The following is a 19,743-nucleotide window of genomic DNA, read 5'->3' on the forward strand; positions in this document are numbered from 1 at the left end:
AATATGCTAAAACATTGTTGAACTGGATTAAACTAGGAATATTATTATCATAAATATAATATAGATATATATGATAGGGAATAGGATAAGGTATTAATAGTATTATTTGTATTACATATCTCAAGTTGTGTATTTGCTCTGTTGAAATATTATTGTAAATTGTGTAAAATTTTGCTGGAATAAATTCAATTCAATTCAATTCAATTCAATTAGGCTATATAATTTCCTCTTTCGTAATAAATTTTCGATGCTTTTGTACTCCAGAGCGAAGCTCGGTCCCCCGATATTTGATATTATCCCACCTACAGTAAACTTTTCTACAGATCGAAATAAATTGAAAATTGCATTCGTTCACAATAATGCTAATTAATGAGTAATTATTATTAGACGAAGATCCCAATTAAATGCTGTAAATCAACCCGAAGACTTCCGCTACAGAAAATTTTGACAACAGGGTCGAATTTGCATCTAGCTGTTTACCCTGTTGTCAATATTTGCAGTAGCAGAAGTCTTTGGGTTGATTTACATAATTCAATTGGGATATTCGTTCAATAATAATTAGTAAACTTTTAATCAGAGTACTAAATTCCCTTTAGTAGGTAATGAATGATGTTGTCGATGAATACAAAAAATCATAGTCTGAGTAGAATATCCAATTGATATTCTACATCCAATTCTGACGTTGAATTGGGAATTTGAAAAGTTGCAATTTTACACGATTTGGCAACCCTGTAATTTCTTTGGATGGAGGTCTAAGTGTCAACTTTTCTCACACAGACTATACATACAGAATTGTTTCACTAAACAAGAAGCATATTTATACAATGTAACCTTCTTCTCTCAATAAGAGAATGGATTGATTAGGATCAATAAAAGACTGACCCGTAAATAATATATTTATTCCACTTTTTTCAAAAATATTCCACAATCATCAAAATAAAGTTACAATTCAATAAGTAGTAATTTGACAAACGAATGGTAACCAATTGACTAGAAATTGTTTCATCTAATTACCTATAGTTTACCTACACATTAAGTCTCCTAACAATTAACTAAGATCTCGCCAGCAAGACCTTTTTTAAACAATAAATTGTTTTTTTTTTCATCAAAAGAATAGAATGGAAAAATGTAATTATTCAAATAAGTAGCCTCTAAAAAAAATATTAATGAATTTTATCAAGGCTGTTTTCCTGAGTTTGTAAAGTTACTCATGAATGTTTCTCTAGGAATCATTTTTTTTTTTTAATTTCCAACTCACCTATCACAAATTACCTTTATCACAGACCAATAATTATCGGCAATCTAAAAGCTACCAATAATATTCAAAACTTCAATTGTTTCTTAGAAATGATAATTCTTCAACATACCTTTCAAGTAACTTACAAGCATTTATAGTCTGAATATTTATTATGAGATCGTCCCTTTGAAAATTAAGAAGTACAGTTATGGGAATCGAACAATAAATGAATTAATAATTCTGAATATTTATCATGAGATAGTATCTTCGAGAATAAAAACGTAATGAATGAATTCTATAAACTTTTAGAAAAGTTTAACAATAGTCTGCAAGATCAAGAAAACCTTTTTGTAACAAATTTACACAACTTCATAATATCAATAAATAACAATTTCCATGAGCTAGGTACTTATAAATATATTATTTACACCAAGTTTATATAAAAAAAAAATATTGAGATATGAGTTGTGAAGTTCTAAAAAAAACTCTATAAAAGCATCAATGCTATTATTTTACAGCAATTTTTTTTAATTGAAGTACTGGACCCAGTATTTAATTAAAAAATATTAAGTTGTAAACATAAGTTTTTGGCTGATATCTCTTTACAAGATTAGTTTTGAGAAATTTTGATTGTTTCAAGTATGAAATTAAAATAATTATTCTGATTAGCCAGAATAAAATTTGAGACATGTGTATGAATATAACAATAAACTACTTCTAATAAAATAATGTGTTTTCATAATGTAATGGTCCCGGTAGTTTAGTTTTACATGATAACATTACATATTTATGTACAAAAGTTGATATGACTAAAGTAGTATTAGGCAGTGAACCTTCAATGTTCCTAAATACATAATTTATATTAAATTTATTCAATTTCAATAATAGTTGAATTGAGAATACTTTGAAAATAAGAAGGGTAGATTTAGTCAACTCCTCAATGCTGGAGACTTTCAAATTTGTCAACCCATTGAAAATAAAAATATATTTGATAACTTAAATTACAAAAACGTTGTCTACTGCTAAGTAAAATCTCACACTAGCTCTGAAGTGATGATTGGAATTTTAATAGTTTATCAGCTTCCACTTATTTTATTATTTCTTATTCCTCTTTAAGTTTACTTGTGAAAACTTTCTTTCCTGTTCGTTCATGTACTTGGAAAGCAGAGTTTGAGCTTGTGAAAACATATCCAAAGAATCGGATAACAGTAAACAACGATAATTATAATAATGTACAACAAACAATCAATTCAAATAAACTTATTAATATTCTAGACTAGACTTTTATCATATCAAGTACCAACCAAAGTTTTCTCTGAATAAATCAGAGAATAATTTGTCTAAATCTTTAGGTGACAACAAACATAACTACTTTACAATATACAAACATTATAAAATTAACAAATCTCTTACAACATTTTGGTTCACTTTTGAAAGGCACAGTTTAATGTCTTTATATATAGTGCTTCTGCACTATGGATTGGGGGTTTGGCAATCATAGCATGTCTATTAATGCGTCGGTTTAATGAAACGAACAATTTCCATCAAATTCAATACAAGTGAAGGACTTCAATTTGATAGTCTACCGTGTTAATAGACTGAAAAACATCAGTTTCCTCTGTTTCACTCGACCATTGACCATTGTTCTTGATTTTTTTCAATGTCCTGAAAGAAAGTTTGAACCTTGCTTAGGCCAGCTTGATCATCTTGTAAAACCTCTTTGTTACCTCTTGTTTATGTCAAGTAAACTGTAAATGGGTGTTGCTGGGTTATAGAATATTTTATCTCAAATATGAAAATTGATTATCAAACCATTAGAAAATATATTTTCTTGAGAGTAAAAGATGTTATTTGAGATAGAGCTGATAACAAGAATCAACAACTCATATTGCATGAATTTTTAAACGGGTAATATTGTAGTCTATAATAAGGTCCACGTTTTAATGGCAGTGTTTGATTAGCAATGGTATTGCTATCCTTGTCTATCATTCAACAAAGCGGAGAGCACTATCTCTTTCTCGCTTTGCTCTGTTGCCAGATAACAATGTAGAATTATTAATTTTTAACAAGATATTTCATTTCAATTATGAAAATGAGAACTGCTGTAATAATAATTAGAACAGCTGTGCTAATAGTGAAGTTGTATTTCTTTTCTGGCTCGAAATTTTGCAAAATTACTCAAAAATTTCCAATTTGTAGAGATTTGAGTGGAATATTTTTGTTTTTGATTAGTTTTTAAATATAAAATCTTAAAATTTTTAGTTTAGTCATAAGTTTCAAAGTGGAAATTGGACTTTTTGAAGGGAAAAGTGAAATCTTAACCTAATTCTTTTTTGAAACTTTTATTTGTAAAAATTTGGGAGTAGACAATTTTGGGCTACCTATGCCTGTTGTCCCAATCATATTATTATAATGTAATATGATCTGTGATTGTCAATGGAATGAATAAATAAGTAAAAAATAAATAAAATGCATTATAAAATAAAATTCCTTGCTTAATAGAATATTATAATTGATTATTTTACACGAGAATGAACAGTTAATATAAATCAATAAACCTGTATAGCTACCGTCAAGAAGGCATTGACAAAACAGAGGTTCGGCAACGTTGTTCTTCTATCCTTCTCCACTGCCATTATAAGGTGGACTTTACTATAGAATCAAATTATTGAATTTCTACATGTTTGAGTCCATAGGATAGTGTTGGTTGACATGATTAGGCACATGGCCGTTAGGTACAGCTGTAGTGCCACCCTTATTATAGGCGGCGAATGTTTTGCTGATGTCGCTGATACCGCCGCTGGGGGGTCCGTACCCGTTTGCCACCCCTTTGGGTGCACCCCCTTTGGCCTTGTGGTGCACCGGTGCTGGTTTGTGGTGTTCTGGTGCTGGTTTGTGGTGCTCCTCGTCATCCAGCTCGAGGTCGTGTATGGTGGTGTCCTGTTCGTGGTGGAGTGGTGTCCTCCCCCTCGGCAGCACCCCGTTGGGGAGTGGCTCGTGGGCGGGTGGCGGTGCAGGGGCGAGGGTGTCGTCGGATGACAGGCGCTCGATTTCTTGCAGCAGTTTCTGGCAGAATTCGTCCTGTACTTGGGGGGAGTCTGTGTCACCGTCCACCTGTCACAATAATATTATCATTTTATTAAATTAACTAGCTTACCCGGTGAAGTTCGTACTGCCAAAAAGTCAATGTAATTAATTCATGTAACACTTGAATTTATATGGTGAATCGTGAAATTTATCTGACAATCAATATTTTCATTTACATCTGAATACGGACTTCCTATGTGCTTAGTCAGTCATGCAGCATTCCGAAAACATATTCTTCTCAATCAATTGGTAGTAATATCTATCAGTAAAGTGTTAAATTAAAAAAAATATAGATAGGTTAAATCGTTGTTTCAAAGATGAATTTAATGTTTTCATAGTTGTTGATTGTCAATAGATGGTCCAGGAAATATGCGATGTACAATGAATTACACAGAATTCCATATTCTTTCTATCTTCTATTTCAGGATGAATATAAGTTGAGCTAAATTCAAAAAGAAAATGTAAATTAATCTGTCATTCTTCAGTAATTGAATGCAATATGAACAACTCTCTTCCATGAGGTGAACAATTTTTTCCAACATTTTCCAGTTTCTCAATGATAGGGGAGTGATAATTTTTTGTATAGATCTTCTAAGTAACGATTAATCTACAGCTGGTACCAATCAACTACACTAACTTCAATTCCAAACAACCGTTTTAATACCAGTACACAATTTATCACAGGGTGACGTGTTTATTATACAGCTAGCAACTTTAGATGCTAAATCATATTATCACAATATGATCTTGAATCATGATTATCTTTCTGTTCTTTGGTAGCCGCTCGTCCGAAAATTTCAAAAACATAGGTCTGTAAAATGGATTATAAATAATTATTATTAGCACCCCTATTAAAGTTTCTGGTCAGAAACCATCCCCAATATTCACACAACATATTCCCAAAATTTCATGCCGTTCTGTCAAGTAGTTTTCGAGTCTATAAGGAACAAACACAAACACACAAAGAGACATTCATTTTTAAATATATAGAATATTAATTATCTAATGAATGTATTGAGTGGATTATTATTGGGAAATTACAGTTGTATTGGGCTGGCCACTAACGACAGGAAATGCTTCACATAAGTTACGGTCCGGGTCCTGTAGCTTTGTCTATCGGCGGAGGGCCACTAGACTACCATACTACCCAAACAAAAACATTCAACATTTTTGAAAATGTATCTTTCCATAAGCAACAGTTGCTCTTCTGTATCTTCTCAAAAGCAACGTGTTGCATCCAAGCAGGAGCTTTTTGGAGTCACATCCTTTCAGCACAACACAGCCTATCAGCTGACATTCGTTCAACAAGCTCTTTCCATTGTTGGTGATACTTTGCAGCTCTCTCATTCGTGAAGAATCTCTTTGTGTAGGGATGAGCTTCCTCCATCCAGGGATCTAGGGTCTCTAAAGCCTGATGTTTTTGCAAGGCAGTGAATATTAGGTACCCTGCGAACTGTACCTTGCCTATATGCCGTTTAAAAGTCACGGAGCTACGGGCAAAGCTACGGGACGCGTAATGTACACATTTTTCTAGGACAAAATGTCTCGTTTTAAGACGGTTTGTCGGGCAGCCATAGAGAACATACATTCATTTATACAGAGTGTTCTGAAAAAGGTGCCCATAAGTCAGGGCGTGAGATTCCTCTCATCAAACGAAGGAAAAAAGTTCTAATCAACATAGGTCTGAAAATGCTTGGTTTCAAGTTATACAGGGTGAAAGAGTTCGTCTGAATTTCAGTTCCCCGGCCGAAAACGAAGCCCTGCGGGTATTTGTTGGCTGTTAATTAAGATGTACAATTCAGCGTACTTTATGTAAAATGAACTGAAAATTTGAATAAAACCGTTTCCAGACCTGTAGCTACAGTAATTTTTAAGATATGTGACGAAATACGCGAAATTTGGTCCCGATATACGAGTTCCTTTAAGGTTTGAAGCAGATTTACTATGTTAAATGTACAATAAACACAAAATATTTCTTTACAGAACTTGTAGAAAATTTAATTTCGAAGAGAAAGATGTAGAATAAGTCCATAATAGACAAATACAACCTTAAAAAATAATCCGTAATCACATTATACAAAACGCATGAGAAGTAGAGAGCTTAACAGATTTTGTATATTCAATTTTCTAGTTGATTTTACATAAAGTACACAAAAGCTGCGTTTACACCAATAATTCTTATAGGTTATATTAGATTGAACATAACTTATCATACACATGATGAAGATGTGTGTTTGTCAACTTCCGTTCAATCTAATAGAATCTATAAGGATTAAGTTATTAACATTTTGTTAATAACTTTGGTGTAAACCCACCTTAAATTGTACATCTTAATTAACATCCATCAAATACCCGTAGGGCTTCATTTCAGCAGGGGCACAGAAATTCAGACGAAATCTTCCACTCTGTATAACTTGGTAACCAAGCATTCTCGGACCTATGTTAATTAGAGCTTTTTTCTTCTTTTGATGTGAGGAATTACGCCCTGACTTTATGGAAACCTTTTTTCAGAACACTCTGTATATACTATTACTTTTTATTTAAACTATTTTCAACTGTAGACATAGAGTAGTGGAGTGAATAGGCCTACTGACAATGACAAGGCGTGCATGGTCGTCGAGTGCCTTGAGCATGGGCAGGGTGCACTCTCTGAACAGATGCAGGCGCCGGCGGAATGCGGCTATACTGTCGTCCAATCGGCCACGCCCCAGCTGCAGTTTAGAGCAGTCCAACAGCAATAGGGTGGGCTGTTGCTCGTACTGAAACACAACAACAAATCATCAATTGTCCGAGCGAATGAGGTCTATTCAATCAATCATTCGGAATTCTAAGATTCAAGTTGACGGTTTTGTAATTCTTTTTATGTTTGTGTATATACAGAGTGAGTCATATGTATTAGAACCCTTCAATAAGTTGGAGACTGTTGCAGATATAATACTGTAACTTTCGGGATAAGTTATTGGTCAAATACTCTACCTTTTGACGTACAACTGAATTTCAACCCCTCGTAAGTGAATGACTTGGGGGTTGTAACTCGAATATTTTAAAATGTAAACACCCATTGTATGGTAAATTATTTTAAAGACCTTTTTGAAACAAGGAAGATGGCATCAAGAAAAATGATTTATGATATCTGTATCCAAAATGTCCATTGATAGAAAAGGATAATAAACTTTTCTAAAATTACCTTTCCTTTAACCCTCTTCCAAGTGAAGAAGAGAAGAAGGAGTGGAAAAGAAGTAAGAAGAAGTGAAGCAGAGAAGAAGTGAAGGAAAGAAGAAAAAGTGAAGAAGAGAGAAGAAGAAGTGGAGCAGAGAAGAAGTGAAGAAGAAGAAGAAGAAGTGAAGAAAAGAAGAAGAGCAGAAGAACAAGAGAGAAGTGAAGAAGAGAAGAAGAAGTGAAAAACAAGAAGAAGAAAAAAGAACAAGTAGAGAAGAAGAAGAAGAGAAGAAGAAGTGAAGAAGAGGAGGAAAGTGAAGAAGAGAGGAAACGACAATTTTGAGCTGATGATTTTGAAGAGAAGAAGAAGAATTTTGGGCACCGGCAATGCCAAAATTGAATTCTTCAACTATTAATGGAAATACTAATGCTTAGTGAAATTAACTTTGGCTGAAATAAATTATGTGGAACAGACAATATCGTTTTTATTTCACCTCAATATGGAGAAATTCTACGACATCTCTGTTCATAGTGTAAATTGAATTACCTTTTCTTCAAATCCTTCGACCTGAGCAATGTCCCTTGGATATCCATCGAGCAAAACTCCTGCCGCTGTGCTATTAGAAGCTATCTGCTCATCAACTATGCGCTCCACCATCTCCTACAAATTAATGCAAAATATTAATATTCGCTCAACTCAAAGATGCAAAGGGATGCAAAGTTGTAATTGACCGAGCGAAGTGAGGTCTAAGATTCAAGTCGACGGTTTGGCATTTCTCTTCATGTTTAAAAGTTTGAATGTTTATATGTTGCGCATTTACGGCGAAACGCGGTAATAGATTTCATGAAATTTGACAGGTATGTTCCTTTTTTAATTGCGCGTCGACGTATATACAAGGTTTTCGGAAATTTTGCATTTCAAGGATAATATAAAAGGAAAAAGGAGCCTCCTTCATTTGCCAATATTAGAGTAAAAATCAGACTATAGAATTATTCATCATAAATTAGCTGACAAGTGATTACACAGATGTGTGGAGAAGCCAGTCTATTGCTGTATTTCCATAAAGTCTATAGTTTCATCAGGTACTTGTTGATGAGAATACTGCGTGAGGTCTACTGTTCACAGAACTACTAGTAGCAGAGAGCCTTAGAAGATTTATAAATAAATATTGTAACTTCAAATCTGGGACAATCCTCGTACGATGCTTGAGAAAATAAAAATATCTTCTGCTACAGGGCAATTTGCACCGTCAAAGCTTAAACTGAATTTAATCAGCTGTTGGCTTAAACTCAAAATGAAACACATTATAACAAACGATAGGCAAACTTGATACGGATCTTATCCAGTTTAAAATGAAATTTAGTTTAAACTGCCACTGTGCAAACAACCGATTTAAAAAAACAATTGCAAAGTTTGTTTTTAAAACTTTTAATAAAAAACACAACAACTATGTGAGGTCCACGTTATAATGGCAGTGGAGAAAGATAGGAGAACAACGTTGCCGATCCTCTGTCTTGTCAATGCCTTCTATAGACGGTAGCTGATACAGGTTTATTGATGTAATGTTTATTGACTGTTCATTCTCGTTTAAAATAATCAATGATATTTTATCAAGCAATAAATTATATTTTTCAATAATTTCATAATGAATTTTTATATTTAAGATGGAATATTTAGTTGATTATACATTGTTGAAGACGATCTGGCTCCAGAGCAAAGCAAGAAAGAGATAGCGCTATCCGCTTGTTGCATGATAGACAAGGATAACAGTACCTACCATTGCAATCAAACACTGTCATTATAACGTGGACCTGACTATAGTTTTCGAATTTCCTTGAAGTTTTTCTCAATTTTTTTGCTTATTTGGGAAGTAGCTTCTTATTAGCTCAGCCAGAAAATACCCATATATTATACAATATTGTTCAATTCTATGGCTCAGCCTATTATAATCAACGTTATTGTCAAAATTTGTTTCCATCAACTATTAATGAATTACATATCAGAATGTTGTTTGAAAATTCCAAACTGAATGAATGTTAGTGAACCCCAAATCGAGGTACAGTTATACCGTAGTGCAAGAGTGATGAAGTCTTGTATTGTGCTGCGACCACTCAGATTAATAAAAAATACGCCCAAAAAATCAATAAAACCATTGATAATCGTGGACAAAGTTCAAGGCTTTACTCGTCTTTACTAGGCCTTGTTCTAGTTCACAGTTCACGCACTACAAAACTTTGCTCCTAACTTCTAAAAAAACAATAAACGAATTATTATACTAAATTAATGATGAGAGAACGATTATGTTCAATTTAGAAATATTCACTGAATGTTTACTGGGAAAATATTGGGAGACTCACCCTTATTATCTGACTACAATAATAAAACGAAATTAGCGGCCGAGTGGTTGGTTGCTCTCCGATCTTCAACCCCAATACAACTGACAGTTGCGTCATTGGAAAATAATATCCAAATCACCTTTCACCTGCTATCTAGCGGCCAAGTTGGCAACCAACCGATAGGGGAGGGGACAAGACTCTCCCTTCCACAGCTAATAATGTTTCACCGTAAATAATTCAGCTTGAAACTCAGTACAAACTCGACCTAAAAGCATTTTAATAATTCCAGATCTTGAACTATTATAGCTCATTACAATGATGATCGAAATAAGTTGGAATCCGATGCGTTGAAGGACTTTCTTTTAATTACCGTTTTGTGGCCATGACTACGCCCAAAAAATGGAAATGACTTTTCCAGAGTTCATTAGACCGCGATTAACCGGTGCGGTAATTTGAGACAAATGATTTGACATTGAGTAAACTGAGTAGAAATAATGAACGTTCAAGCGTAGAAAATAGAAGCCACTGGTTACAAAATATAAAAATAGTATAATATCCTTTTTGGCTCTAGGTACGCCAAAGTGAACTACATAATACCTAATAATAAAGTAAATAAAACACTACCAGTTCTCAGCCAAAGTTGAGATAAAACAGTAGTTGATTGAGATCCACTAAGGCTTCGTGTTCTCAAGCGAATAAAATAGTTATTTGTATATCTAGAGGGAAAAGTGCTGTTTTTTCTCCCTGAGGAAAAAGTTTGAAGCCCGAGGCGAAGCCGAGGGCAACAATTTTCCTGAGGGAGAAAAAACATTTTTCACTCATGATATACCGTACACAACATTTTTCCTCCATCTACATTTTTATAAAAACTTCAAATAAAATAATTTTTAAAAACCTACGTGACCAAACAATGTGTTCTAATCTAAAAAGTAAACAGAAACAGCTGGCTTGTAATCACAGTTCTCCGCCGACAGCGCTATCCGTCGGCAAAAGTTGTAACAACAATGGCCGCCACAACTACAGCTATGATGAAGTTCCCGTTTCAAATTTGATTAGTTAATGAGGAATATTCGTTGGCTAGTAGTTTGAATAACATGGAATAATTTTTTTACATTTTTTTAGTATAGTGATATGAAGTTTGTAATAATTTTAGCATACAAACATAAATTTCATATATTGATCAAATGTCTGGTTGAGGTATTAAATTTAGTTGGTTTAATGACTACTCTATATGCTTCCTCATCTGAGCTTAGACCTTCTAACCTATTACAATGTAAGTTTTTAAAATTATTTATAAAATTATGAATAAAATTCCTGAACAAATTATTAGCTGTGCCAAGATAACAAAAAAAAGTAAAAACAGATATCAATGCTTGGATCAAAATTAACTACTTCTTCTACCTTTGAGAACTATAATAAGTTAACAGAGAACTTTTCTGATTAGTGCGCTCACTTCCCCTACTTGTGCTCTATCATATCCCTTTCCCAATCCTTTCCAAAAATTCCAAGGATCAAAAGCCTTCCTATGACATGGATAGCCATAGTTGGAAGAACTTTTGATCCTCTACCCTTCTTCACCACATAACATGTATAAATTGCCTTCTAAAATTGTAATGTGTCCTCATATTTATGTTATTTATTTTATACTGTAATGTTTTTTTATTGATGTAATTAATTTTTATTTCATATTGATGTATCTTATGTGTGTGTGTGTGTGTGTGTGTGTGAATAAATAAATTGAATTGAATTGAAAAAATTGAAAATAGAGATTCTTCCCATGTTATTCAAATGGAGTCACTTTTCCTCCCTAGGGAGTTTTTCTGTTTTTTAGTACCGAGAGCGAAAAGTGACACTTTAGTATTATGTTTCAGGGAGTACTTTAGACAGTAGGTGGAGAAAAATGTAATTTTAACGAAAAAAATAATGAATTTAGTAGACTACTAATGAAACGACATGTATTCATCATTCTAGTTATGATGCTCTGATCTTAGATGTTTTCTTTTAGTTGAATGCAGGACCTTGACTTATTTTACTGACTAATAAAATATATTTGAGATGTACTACTTGATCATTATTAGGAAGAATCAACAATTAAGGCCAGAAGACCACATTGGGCGTTTTTTCAAGCGTTTCATTCAGGCTCCAACCCAATCAGCCAATCGGAGAGTTTCCTGTCCCGCCGACTCTAGAAACGCCGTCTGAAAGCGCTTAATATGGTCTCGCCCTAAAAATGATATCAGATGAGATTTTATTTGTAAAATAGAATAATTATAGTACCTTTTGAAATTAATTAAATACGAGATTAGGAATACTCATAACCTTATTGAGTTATTAATCTTATCTTATTGTATTCAATTGAAATGGTACTATAATTCTATTTTATAAATAAAAGAAAGGAGCCCTGTATTCATACATTTTAAGCAGAAGAGATTCACCGGGATGAGTTTAAGGCTGTTCGGTAGGCCTACACCTTTTTTCTTATTTAAATTGAATAATCTTTTTCAATGTGATTGTTAAGATCATTATAAGAGTGAGAAAAAGTGGCAACTAAAATTTTTAAGTGGTCTAATAAGCGAGTTATAGGTTGTTGAAGAGCTAAACTCCGTTCTCTTTCCAGATCATAAACGGTTTCGAATTTTCCATTGGAGTTTTTTTATTACATTCAATATATCATTGGCTTTGTTATAATATGCGTTTTTTCCGCGATTAATGCCAAAATAAACAAGAATTTGCATAAAATGTTACTTTTTCATTTATGAACGATATGGGGAATAAAATGTTTTAGTTTGGAAAGATACATTTTTTGAATTTTCAAGAGAAGTTCTAATGATATAGTCGAAACCGTTTATGATCTGGAAAGAAAATGGAGTTTATTTATTCGTGGACAGAATCACAAATCATAAAAATATGATTAGGAAGGAACAACAGGCTTGGCCCAAATCTATTCCATTCCCAAATTTTGATAAATTAATAAAATGTCCAAAAAATAGGTCATGTTTCTTCTGTAAAACGTTCAAGTTCAATTTTCGTCCAAAAATATATAATAGCTAATAATTTTAGCACTTCAACAAGCCATATAACTCGCTTATTAGACCACTTTCTCTCACTCTTACAATGATCTTAACAGTTATATTGAAAAAGATTATCCAATTTAAATAATAAAAAAGTGTAGTGAACAGCCTATAGAAGGTCGAAGAAAGAAAAGTGGAAAGAAATATGCCTTTCTATCATGTTCACAGACTTTATACCGTGAAACTCGCTATAGATTCTTGAATAATGAATAGAAAAATTAGTGAATGAATGAATAAATAGTAGAAATACTAACAGCGGGCGCCATTTCTCCATTGGCAATTGCCTGCCTGAGTTGAGTGAGCTCCTGTTCGTCACTGATGAGGGCCATCAGCTGTTTATCGGCGGCGGCGCGCAACATGCGTCCCACGCTGATGTGCGTCCATCCGCGTGCCTCCTGCGCCACGCGCCCACACAGCGCCGCCTTGTTGCTGCCTGGACCGCCTAAAATAATAATATTTATTTTCAACAAAAGTATAGCAAAACAATGTAATACAGTTGAAAAACGTCACAGATAAATAACAGGAAATATCTTTATATATATTTATAAAAGCGAAATGGCACTGACTGACTGACTCACTCACTCGCAGAACTAAAAATCTACCGGGCCAGGAACGTTCAAATTTGGTAGGTATGTTCAGTTGACCCTTTAGAGGCGCGCCAAGAACGGATTTGGAAAAATTTCCAAAGATACGCTCAAAATCTACGTTTTCCAGCGTTTTTTAGCGTTTTCTCAGCTTTATCGAGAACAAATGAACAGAAAATGATCAAATTTAGTACAGAAGCTCAGCTAGGGCATAATAATTATTAAGAAATTAACAAATTGAAATCTTAAAGAATTTAAAAAAGGCTTATAACCATTCTCAGTATATCGAGAATCTATAAGCAAAATCCCAAGTTAATCAGTTGAGTAGTTCTCAGACGTGATGATGCGTCATTTATGAATTTCCTATCCCGTACGTGTATAAGCCTGTTCTTTACTTGATAGCCTACGGTATGACTCTACTAGCTCGAGTCTGTTTCCATTAGCACAGTAGTGTTAGAGTAGAGTGAGAAGCGGTGGTGGGGGAGGGCAAGTGGTAGAGTACTATCCCACGGTGCTATCTCACTCTACTCTACTAAAAACTAATACTCTACCATGAACGTTTTCATTGGGAGAGTTCACAAGATAGTTAATACTTGCCAAGGAAACTCTACCACTAACTCCACTAATGAAAACCAGGCTTTTGAAGTCTTACTATTCTATACATATACATCCTGATATACTGTCTGTAGTTGCTAATCAATAGATGGCCGTACTTAGAACTATAGTGAGGTCCACGTTATAATGGCAGTATTTGATTAACATTGCTGTTGATATCCTTGTCTATCATTCAACAAGGCGGATAGCGCTATCTCTTTCTCGCTTTGCTCTGCTGCCAGATCGTTTTTCAACAATGTAGAACTGATGATCAATAATTAACAAAATATTTTATCTTAATTATGAAAATTTTTAATATATATCATTAAAGCAGTTAATGGGCCATACGACTGTCATACATCAGCCGGGACCTCATTTTAATTTCTTGCTTCATAGAATATAATTGATCATTTTAAACGAGAATGAACAGTTAATACTACATCAATAAACATGTATCAGCTACCGTCTATAGACGACATTGACTATAGTGAGGTCCACGTTATAATGGCAGTGAAGAAAGATAGGAGAAAAACGTTGCCAAGTCTCTCCATTTTGCCACTGAGTGTACACAGCTGGAACTCAATTCATCCCATTAAATTTGATCTGATAATAATTATCATTTCCTTAGTAAAATAATCAATTTAATGTCAAATTAATCAAAAATATTTATTTTTTCATAATTTTATTCAAAAATTTGCTTTCATAACAGATCAGATTTTTCACAACAGAAATTAAGTTATTTGGTAGGTATTCTATTCCAATTTCTTTTAAAAATAATAGAAAACTAGAAATCCTATTAATTTGAAATAAATAATTCCAATGAAAATAATTTTGAAATAACCTTTCAATATTATTTATACCGGTACGAGAAGGTCTAACCTATACGTGTAGGCTAACTGAAGCATGGATGAAGTTTAGGATGGTTGGTTATCAACTTTTAAAATGTCATTTCAGGTCTTTGTGTTTCTCATACGGTAATGTCTAAAAATTATGTCATTGTTTCAAAAATACATTTTAAATCAATTATACGACTTGTGTACTAAAGTATTTTGATAGAATGAAGAAAAAAATGGCGGCTGAGAATTTGTTTGTCCACTTTTGTACAGTCACTGTCAAAAGTAAAAATAAAATATTCTGGCAAACAGACAACATTGCAAAGCTAGAGAGAGATAGCGCTATCTATTTTGTTGTATGATGGAAAAGGACAGCAACAGTATTGTCAATCCTACACTGCCATTATAACGTGGACTTCACTATAGATAGACGATCGGCCAAGTTGATCTCCTATGTTTCTCCACTGTCATTATAACGTGGACCTGATTAAAGCAGTTGTCATCACAAAGAAAAACGTAAATGAAGAAAATAAAAGTAAGTGTTTTGTGACCTTGATCATTGCTTCAAACGACCTTGTACTACTTGGACTGTCTATTTTTAAGTACAGGGTGATGCCGTGTATTAGACAATCGATCTGGCGACAGTCTATGAGCAGCAATCCTCGAGAGTCGACTACCTACTTAATAACTGTAATTGAAGAATCGATATTCTGCAAGGCAAAGGGCCCACGCCAGTCAATAATAGATACCCCGAGAGACATTGAAAGATTTTCTTTCGGCAACAGATAGAATTCGTCAATCCTAAACAAGTCTATCGTCACCTTGAACCTCTTCCACTATGGAGAAATACTTTTCTATTCCAATAGAGCCTTGGATCACTTGAGTTAAATGCGTCAATGTTGGACGAATTTAGTGTAAAATAGTTCTACTATAGAGTAAAGATACCGTTTACTTGTAGTATGTCCATGCTGCATGAATGACAAATGTTTATCTACCAATAGAGATTAAATATAAGGATACTTATATACCTACTTATATAAGGAACAAGGAGACTACTTCTTCTATATTTCACAGTACAATGGAATATTCAGTTTTCATTTAACACATAAATGAATAAATAATCATTTGTTTCTGGTTCTTTGTTTTTGGTTGAATTTTATCAATAGTCAAGTACTTGATAAACAAAATATAGATACACAGAAAAATGATATAAAAATTGTCAAGTTTTAATAATTTTTACACAATAATTAATATTGCCAAAAATTGTTGATTCAGCCAACTCAATTCTCAATTTTAACATAATAGTTCTGATTTACCCACGATCTTATTAATCTCAATTTGGTTTTTGTTATTTTATCCTTAATGAAGTCTTCTGGAATTTTATTTACTAGTTTATTACTCTGATATTCAAATTGGTGTTTACTACATGTTAAATCTGTAAGAGAAGGCCCAAAAACAAGTAAGACGCTAAGCGGGCCGAAATTGATGGAGAAGTTTAATTGGGATAAAAAACTATTTCTGGAAAGTTATTATTTTGGGAGTTCCTGATGGAAGTTACACCACGCCTGAATATATCATTCAAGCCGTCACTGGGCCTCACGACTGTCATACTTCAGCCGGGACTGACTGTTTAACGTGCCCATCCGGTAACACGGGAGTGACTTGGTCAAAACATTTTGGTGATGAGCGGGTTTGAACCGGGGATCTCAAGGCTGCTACACAAGTACTCTATCCACTAGACTACGGATCACTCCTATTTTATTTTTATTTGGATTAATTCAATTCTGAATATAGTTTAGGTTGAATTTTACCGCAATGACCATGCCGCGCTGGTCGAAATAGTCTGCGACCGGCATGACGTTCTTGAAGAAGTTGGCCAGCTCCATCCGGGCTAGACTAAGCACCACGTGACCCAGTTTGGCTCCGTAGTCTATCTGCCTCTCCAGCACCCGCTGCCTCCACGCCACCACTACTACGCCGTTCACTGTCTCTATCTACAAACAATCAAACAACACTAAATTAAATACACAAAAATTCAATCATACAACAATCTTCACCATCTCTTTCTAAGCAAAACAAGCACAAATTTTCTCTTGTTTTTTTCTCAATCAATTCATTTATTTCACAAACAAACAAGATACAAAAAATGCGCTTGTTTTGATTAGAAAGAGACGGTGACATTGTTGTAATATTGAATCGCATTTGAAAACCAAAAACCAATGCAATAGTTCAAAAGTATAGTATAGTAGTTATAGTACAGTATCTACAATGTAGATACTATAGACTCTGTTCATAGACTCAACTATAGACTCTGTTCATAGACTCTGCTATAGTTCAACTATTTCGAGCCTACTAAATACAAGCTAATTTTAGACTCTGGTATTTATCAGATAATGAATTCGAAGCCAGGCAAACCTATAAGAATTGAATAAAAACACAAATATGTTATCAAATTCTACACAGTTTTATTCTACACGATCATGGTTTCGTGACCACACCGGTCACATTTCCAAGTTGACTGACTCGGTCAGTCAACTGAGTCATGGTCGTGTACCGAATAAAACTGTGTAGAATTTTACAACATATTTGTGTTTTTATTCAATTACGGAACAGTTCTACAATATTGACAATGACTCAGTCGAAACCTATAAGAGATCCCTTGATGTTGTATCCCATGACGAAACACTAGATAATAACTTTGTTTTAGTTAAGGCATTGCTAAGAGTTATCTTTTTGCTGATGATCTTTGTGTGTTTCTGAGCACGCCAACAGAGGCTTCCCTGAATGCTGCTGCACAAGAGGTGACTCAGTCAATTGAGAGGTGGTGCAACTCAAACTTGCTGTGCGTGAACTCCAACAAGGTTCAACATTTGAGATTCACTTATAATAGGAGACTGCTGGTGGTAGATGCGGAAAAGAAAGCCAAATTTCTGGGATTCACTCTGGACAACTGTTTGAGTTGGTCCAGGCACATTGATAAAACCACTGGAAAGTTTAATAGAGGAATATTTATATTAAGAAAGTTAAGGACTTGTGTCAGTGTTGATGTTCTAAAGGTAGTTTACTTTGCTCACATTCAGTCACACCTGTGACTTATGGTGCTGTACTGTGGGGGTCAAAGGCATATAGCTCAAAACTATTTCGTATTCAAAGAAAGGCAATCAGGCTTATTAGTGGTCTGCCAAAACGCGCTCAATGCAAAGAGAGCTTCAAAGGATTAGAAATACTGACATTTCCCTCTGTTTTTGTTCTTCAGTGTCTGACCTATGTGAAGGAGAATTTGAATGGTTTTGTTGAGCAGGGAGTATCCCATGAGCATCAAACTAGAGGCAGGAATAACTTGATCACCAGCCGCTACGAGTATTCTAGCACGCAAAAAACATTTCTATTCATTGGTGTGAAGCTTTTTAATATGCTCTCTGAACAATTTAGAGGTTTGCAAAATCTGGTTTTCAAGCGGAGGCTGAAGATATCCCTAATCAGTAACCCCATTTACACTTTCCAGGAGTTCTATGAACTGGCTAGGACTTTGTAAAGTTATTAATATTATGTTGAGGTACCTACATTAAGTAAATACTGTATCAACTACTGCTACTTTTCATTTTTGTTTTTCGTTTTTATTTGTGTGACTGCATTATATTTCAAGACCAGAATATCTTATATTTGAATATATATATATATATATATATATATATATATATATATATATATATATATATATATATATATATATATTTTTAATATCTTTCTTTGTTTGGACATGATATTAATATATCATGATATTGTAGTTCTTTTAGAATAGTATCTTTCCAATTATTGTATTGTATGTGTGACATTTGCTGTACATTGTGACGCATCTGAAGACCTCAGAAGCGGTTACATTAAAACTTATTCTATTCTTTTCTAAAATATTCTATTCTATCTTCGTATTTTGAACACTGTGTATCTTTGCATGTTTGTACAAAGTAAATTTTTTAGTTTGTCTAAACCACGAACTATTCATCTAAATACCGTGGTCTAAACTTCTACCAACTCTATTCATTCAATCCAGAAAGTGAAGTATTAGTTATATTGTTGCTAGCTTATATTGTATTGGAATGTATTAATTACCCATTAGTTACACTTATGTATGTCAATGTAAACCTCAATACTCTTTCCTGTAAGCATGTGCTTGAGTTGAATCAAATTAATTTTATGACTATATAAACAAATATGAATATACTATATGAATATGCAAATATTATGAATATTCAGTTATTTTAGCAATAGGTAACCACCTCATCATAAATCATCCCCAAGTGGTACAGTAGGAGTGTTTGTTTTGTTCATTTTCCTATTATAAATGTAAATGAATAATGCAAACTGTACCATAGAATAATAAACAAAAAAATTGTAATGAAAAAATAAGTTAAATAAAATAAGATTCTATTGCCGTTAAATTCTTAGAACAATAGACAAAGTCAAATATTGAATACATTACAACAAAAGATAGTTTTACAGCAACTGTACACACAAAATTTCATTAATGAGTCTTTAAAATAATACAGTGAGTAAACTGTAAGTCAATTGAATTTTTCAAATACAGTAATACAAATCAATAGTTATTTGTGCAACTAGTGCGCAAAGTGACAGTTTGCTGCACCGAAAGAAACGTTTACGCCCGAGCCGTAGGCGAGGGCGGAATGGTTTGTTGAGTGCAGCAGAGGAACTTTGCGCACGTATTTCACATTAAGTTTTTCCTACAGTTACCATTGAATATGAAAAGTTGGTAATTATGGGTAAAATTGCCTGAAATGCATCAAATGCTTTTCTGTGTAATTTTATTATTGATAAAAACCTTA

At 33.7% G+C, this 19,743-nt stretch overlaps 1 protein-coding gene across 1 annotated transcript in view; it reads right to left on the bottom strand.

Annotated features, from left to right (window-relative positions):
* Positions 1-883: 883 nt before the first annotated feature.
* Positions 884-19,743, bottom strand: part of LOC111048840 — a 59,823-nt gene continuing 40,963 nt past the window's right edge. Inside the window, exons 5-10 of the mRNA XM_039422984.1 lie at positions 16,714-16,896; positions 15,855-15,870; positions 13,146-13,333; positions 8,031-8,144; positions 6,919-7,083; positions 884-4,351 (exon numbers count right to left, since the gene is read on the bottom strand). Of these exons, the coding sequence (XP_039278918.1) occupies positions 3,914-4,351; positions 6,919-7,083; positions 8,031-8,144; positions 13,146-13,333; positions 15,855-15,870; positions 16,714-16,896 (1,104 nt within the window). The 3' untranslated portion in view covers positions 884-3,913. The remainder of the gene's footprint in view (positions 4,352-6,918; positions 7,084-8,030; positions 8,145-13,145; positions 13,334-15,854; positions 15,871-16,713; positions 16,897-19,743) is intronic.

The sequence above is a fragment of the Nilaparvata lugens genome, chromosome 3 (genome assembly GCF_014356525.2).
Source record: "Nilaparvata lugens isolate BPH chromosome 3, ASM1435652v1, whole genome shotgun sequence".
NCBI lineage: Eukaryota > Metazoa > Arthropoda > Insecta > Hemiptera > Delphacidae > Nilaparvata > Nilaparvata lugens.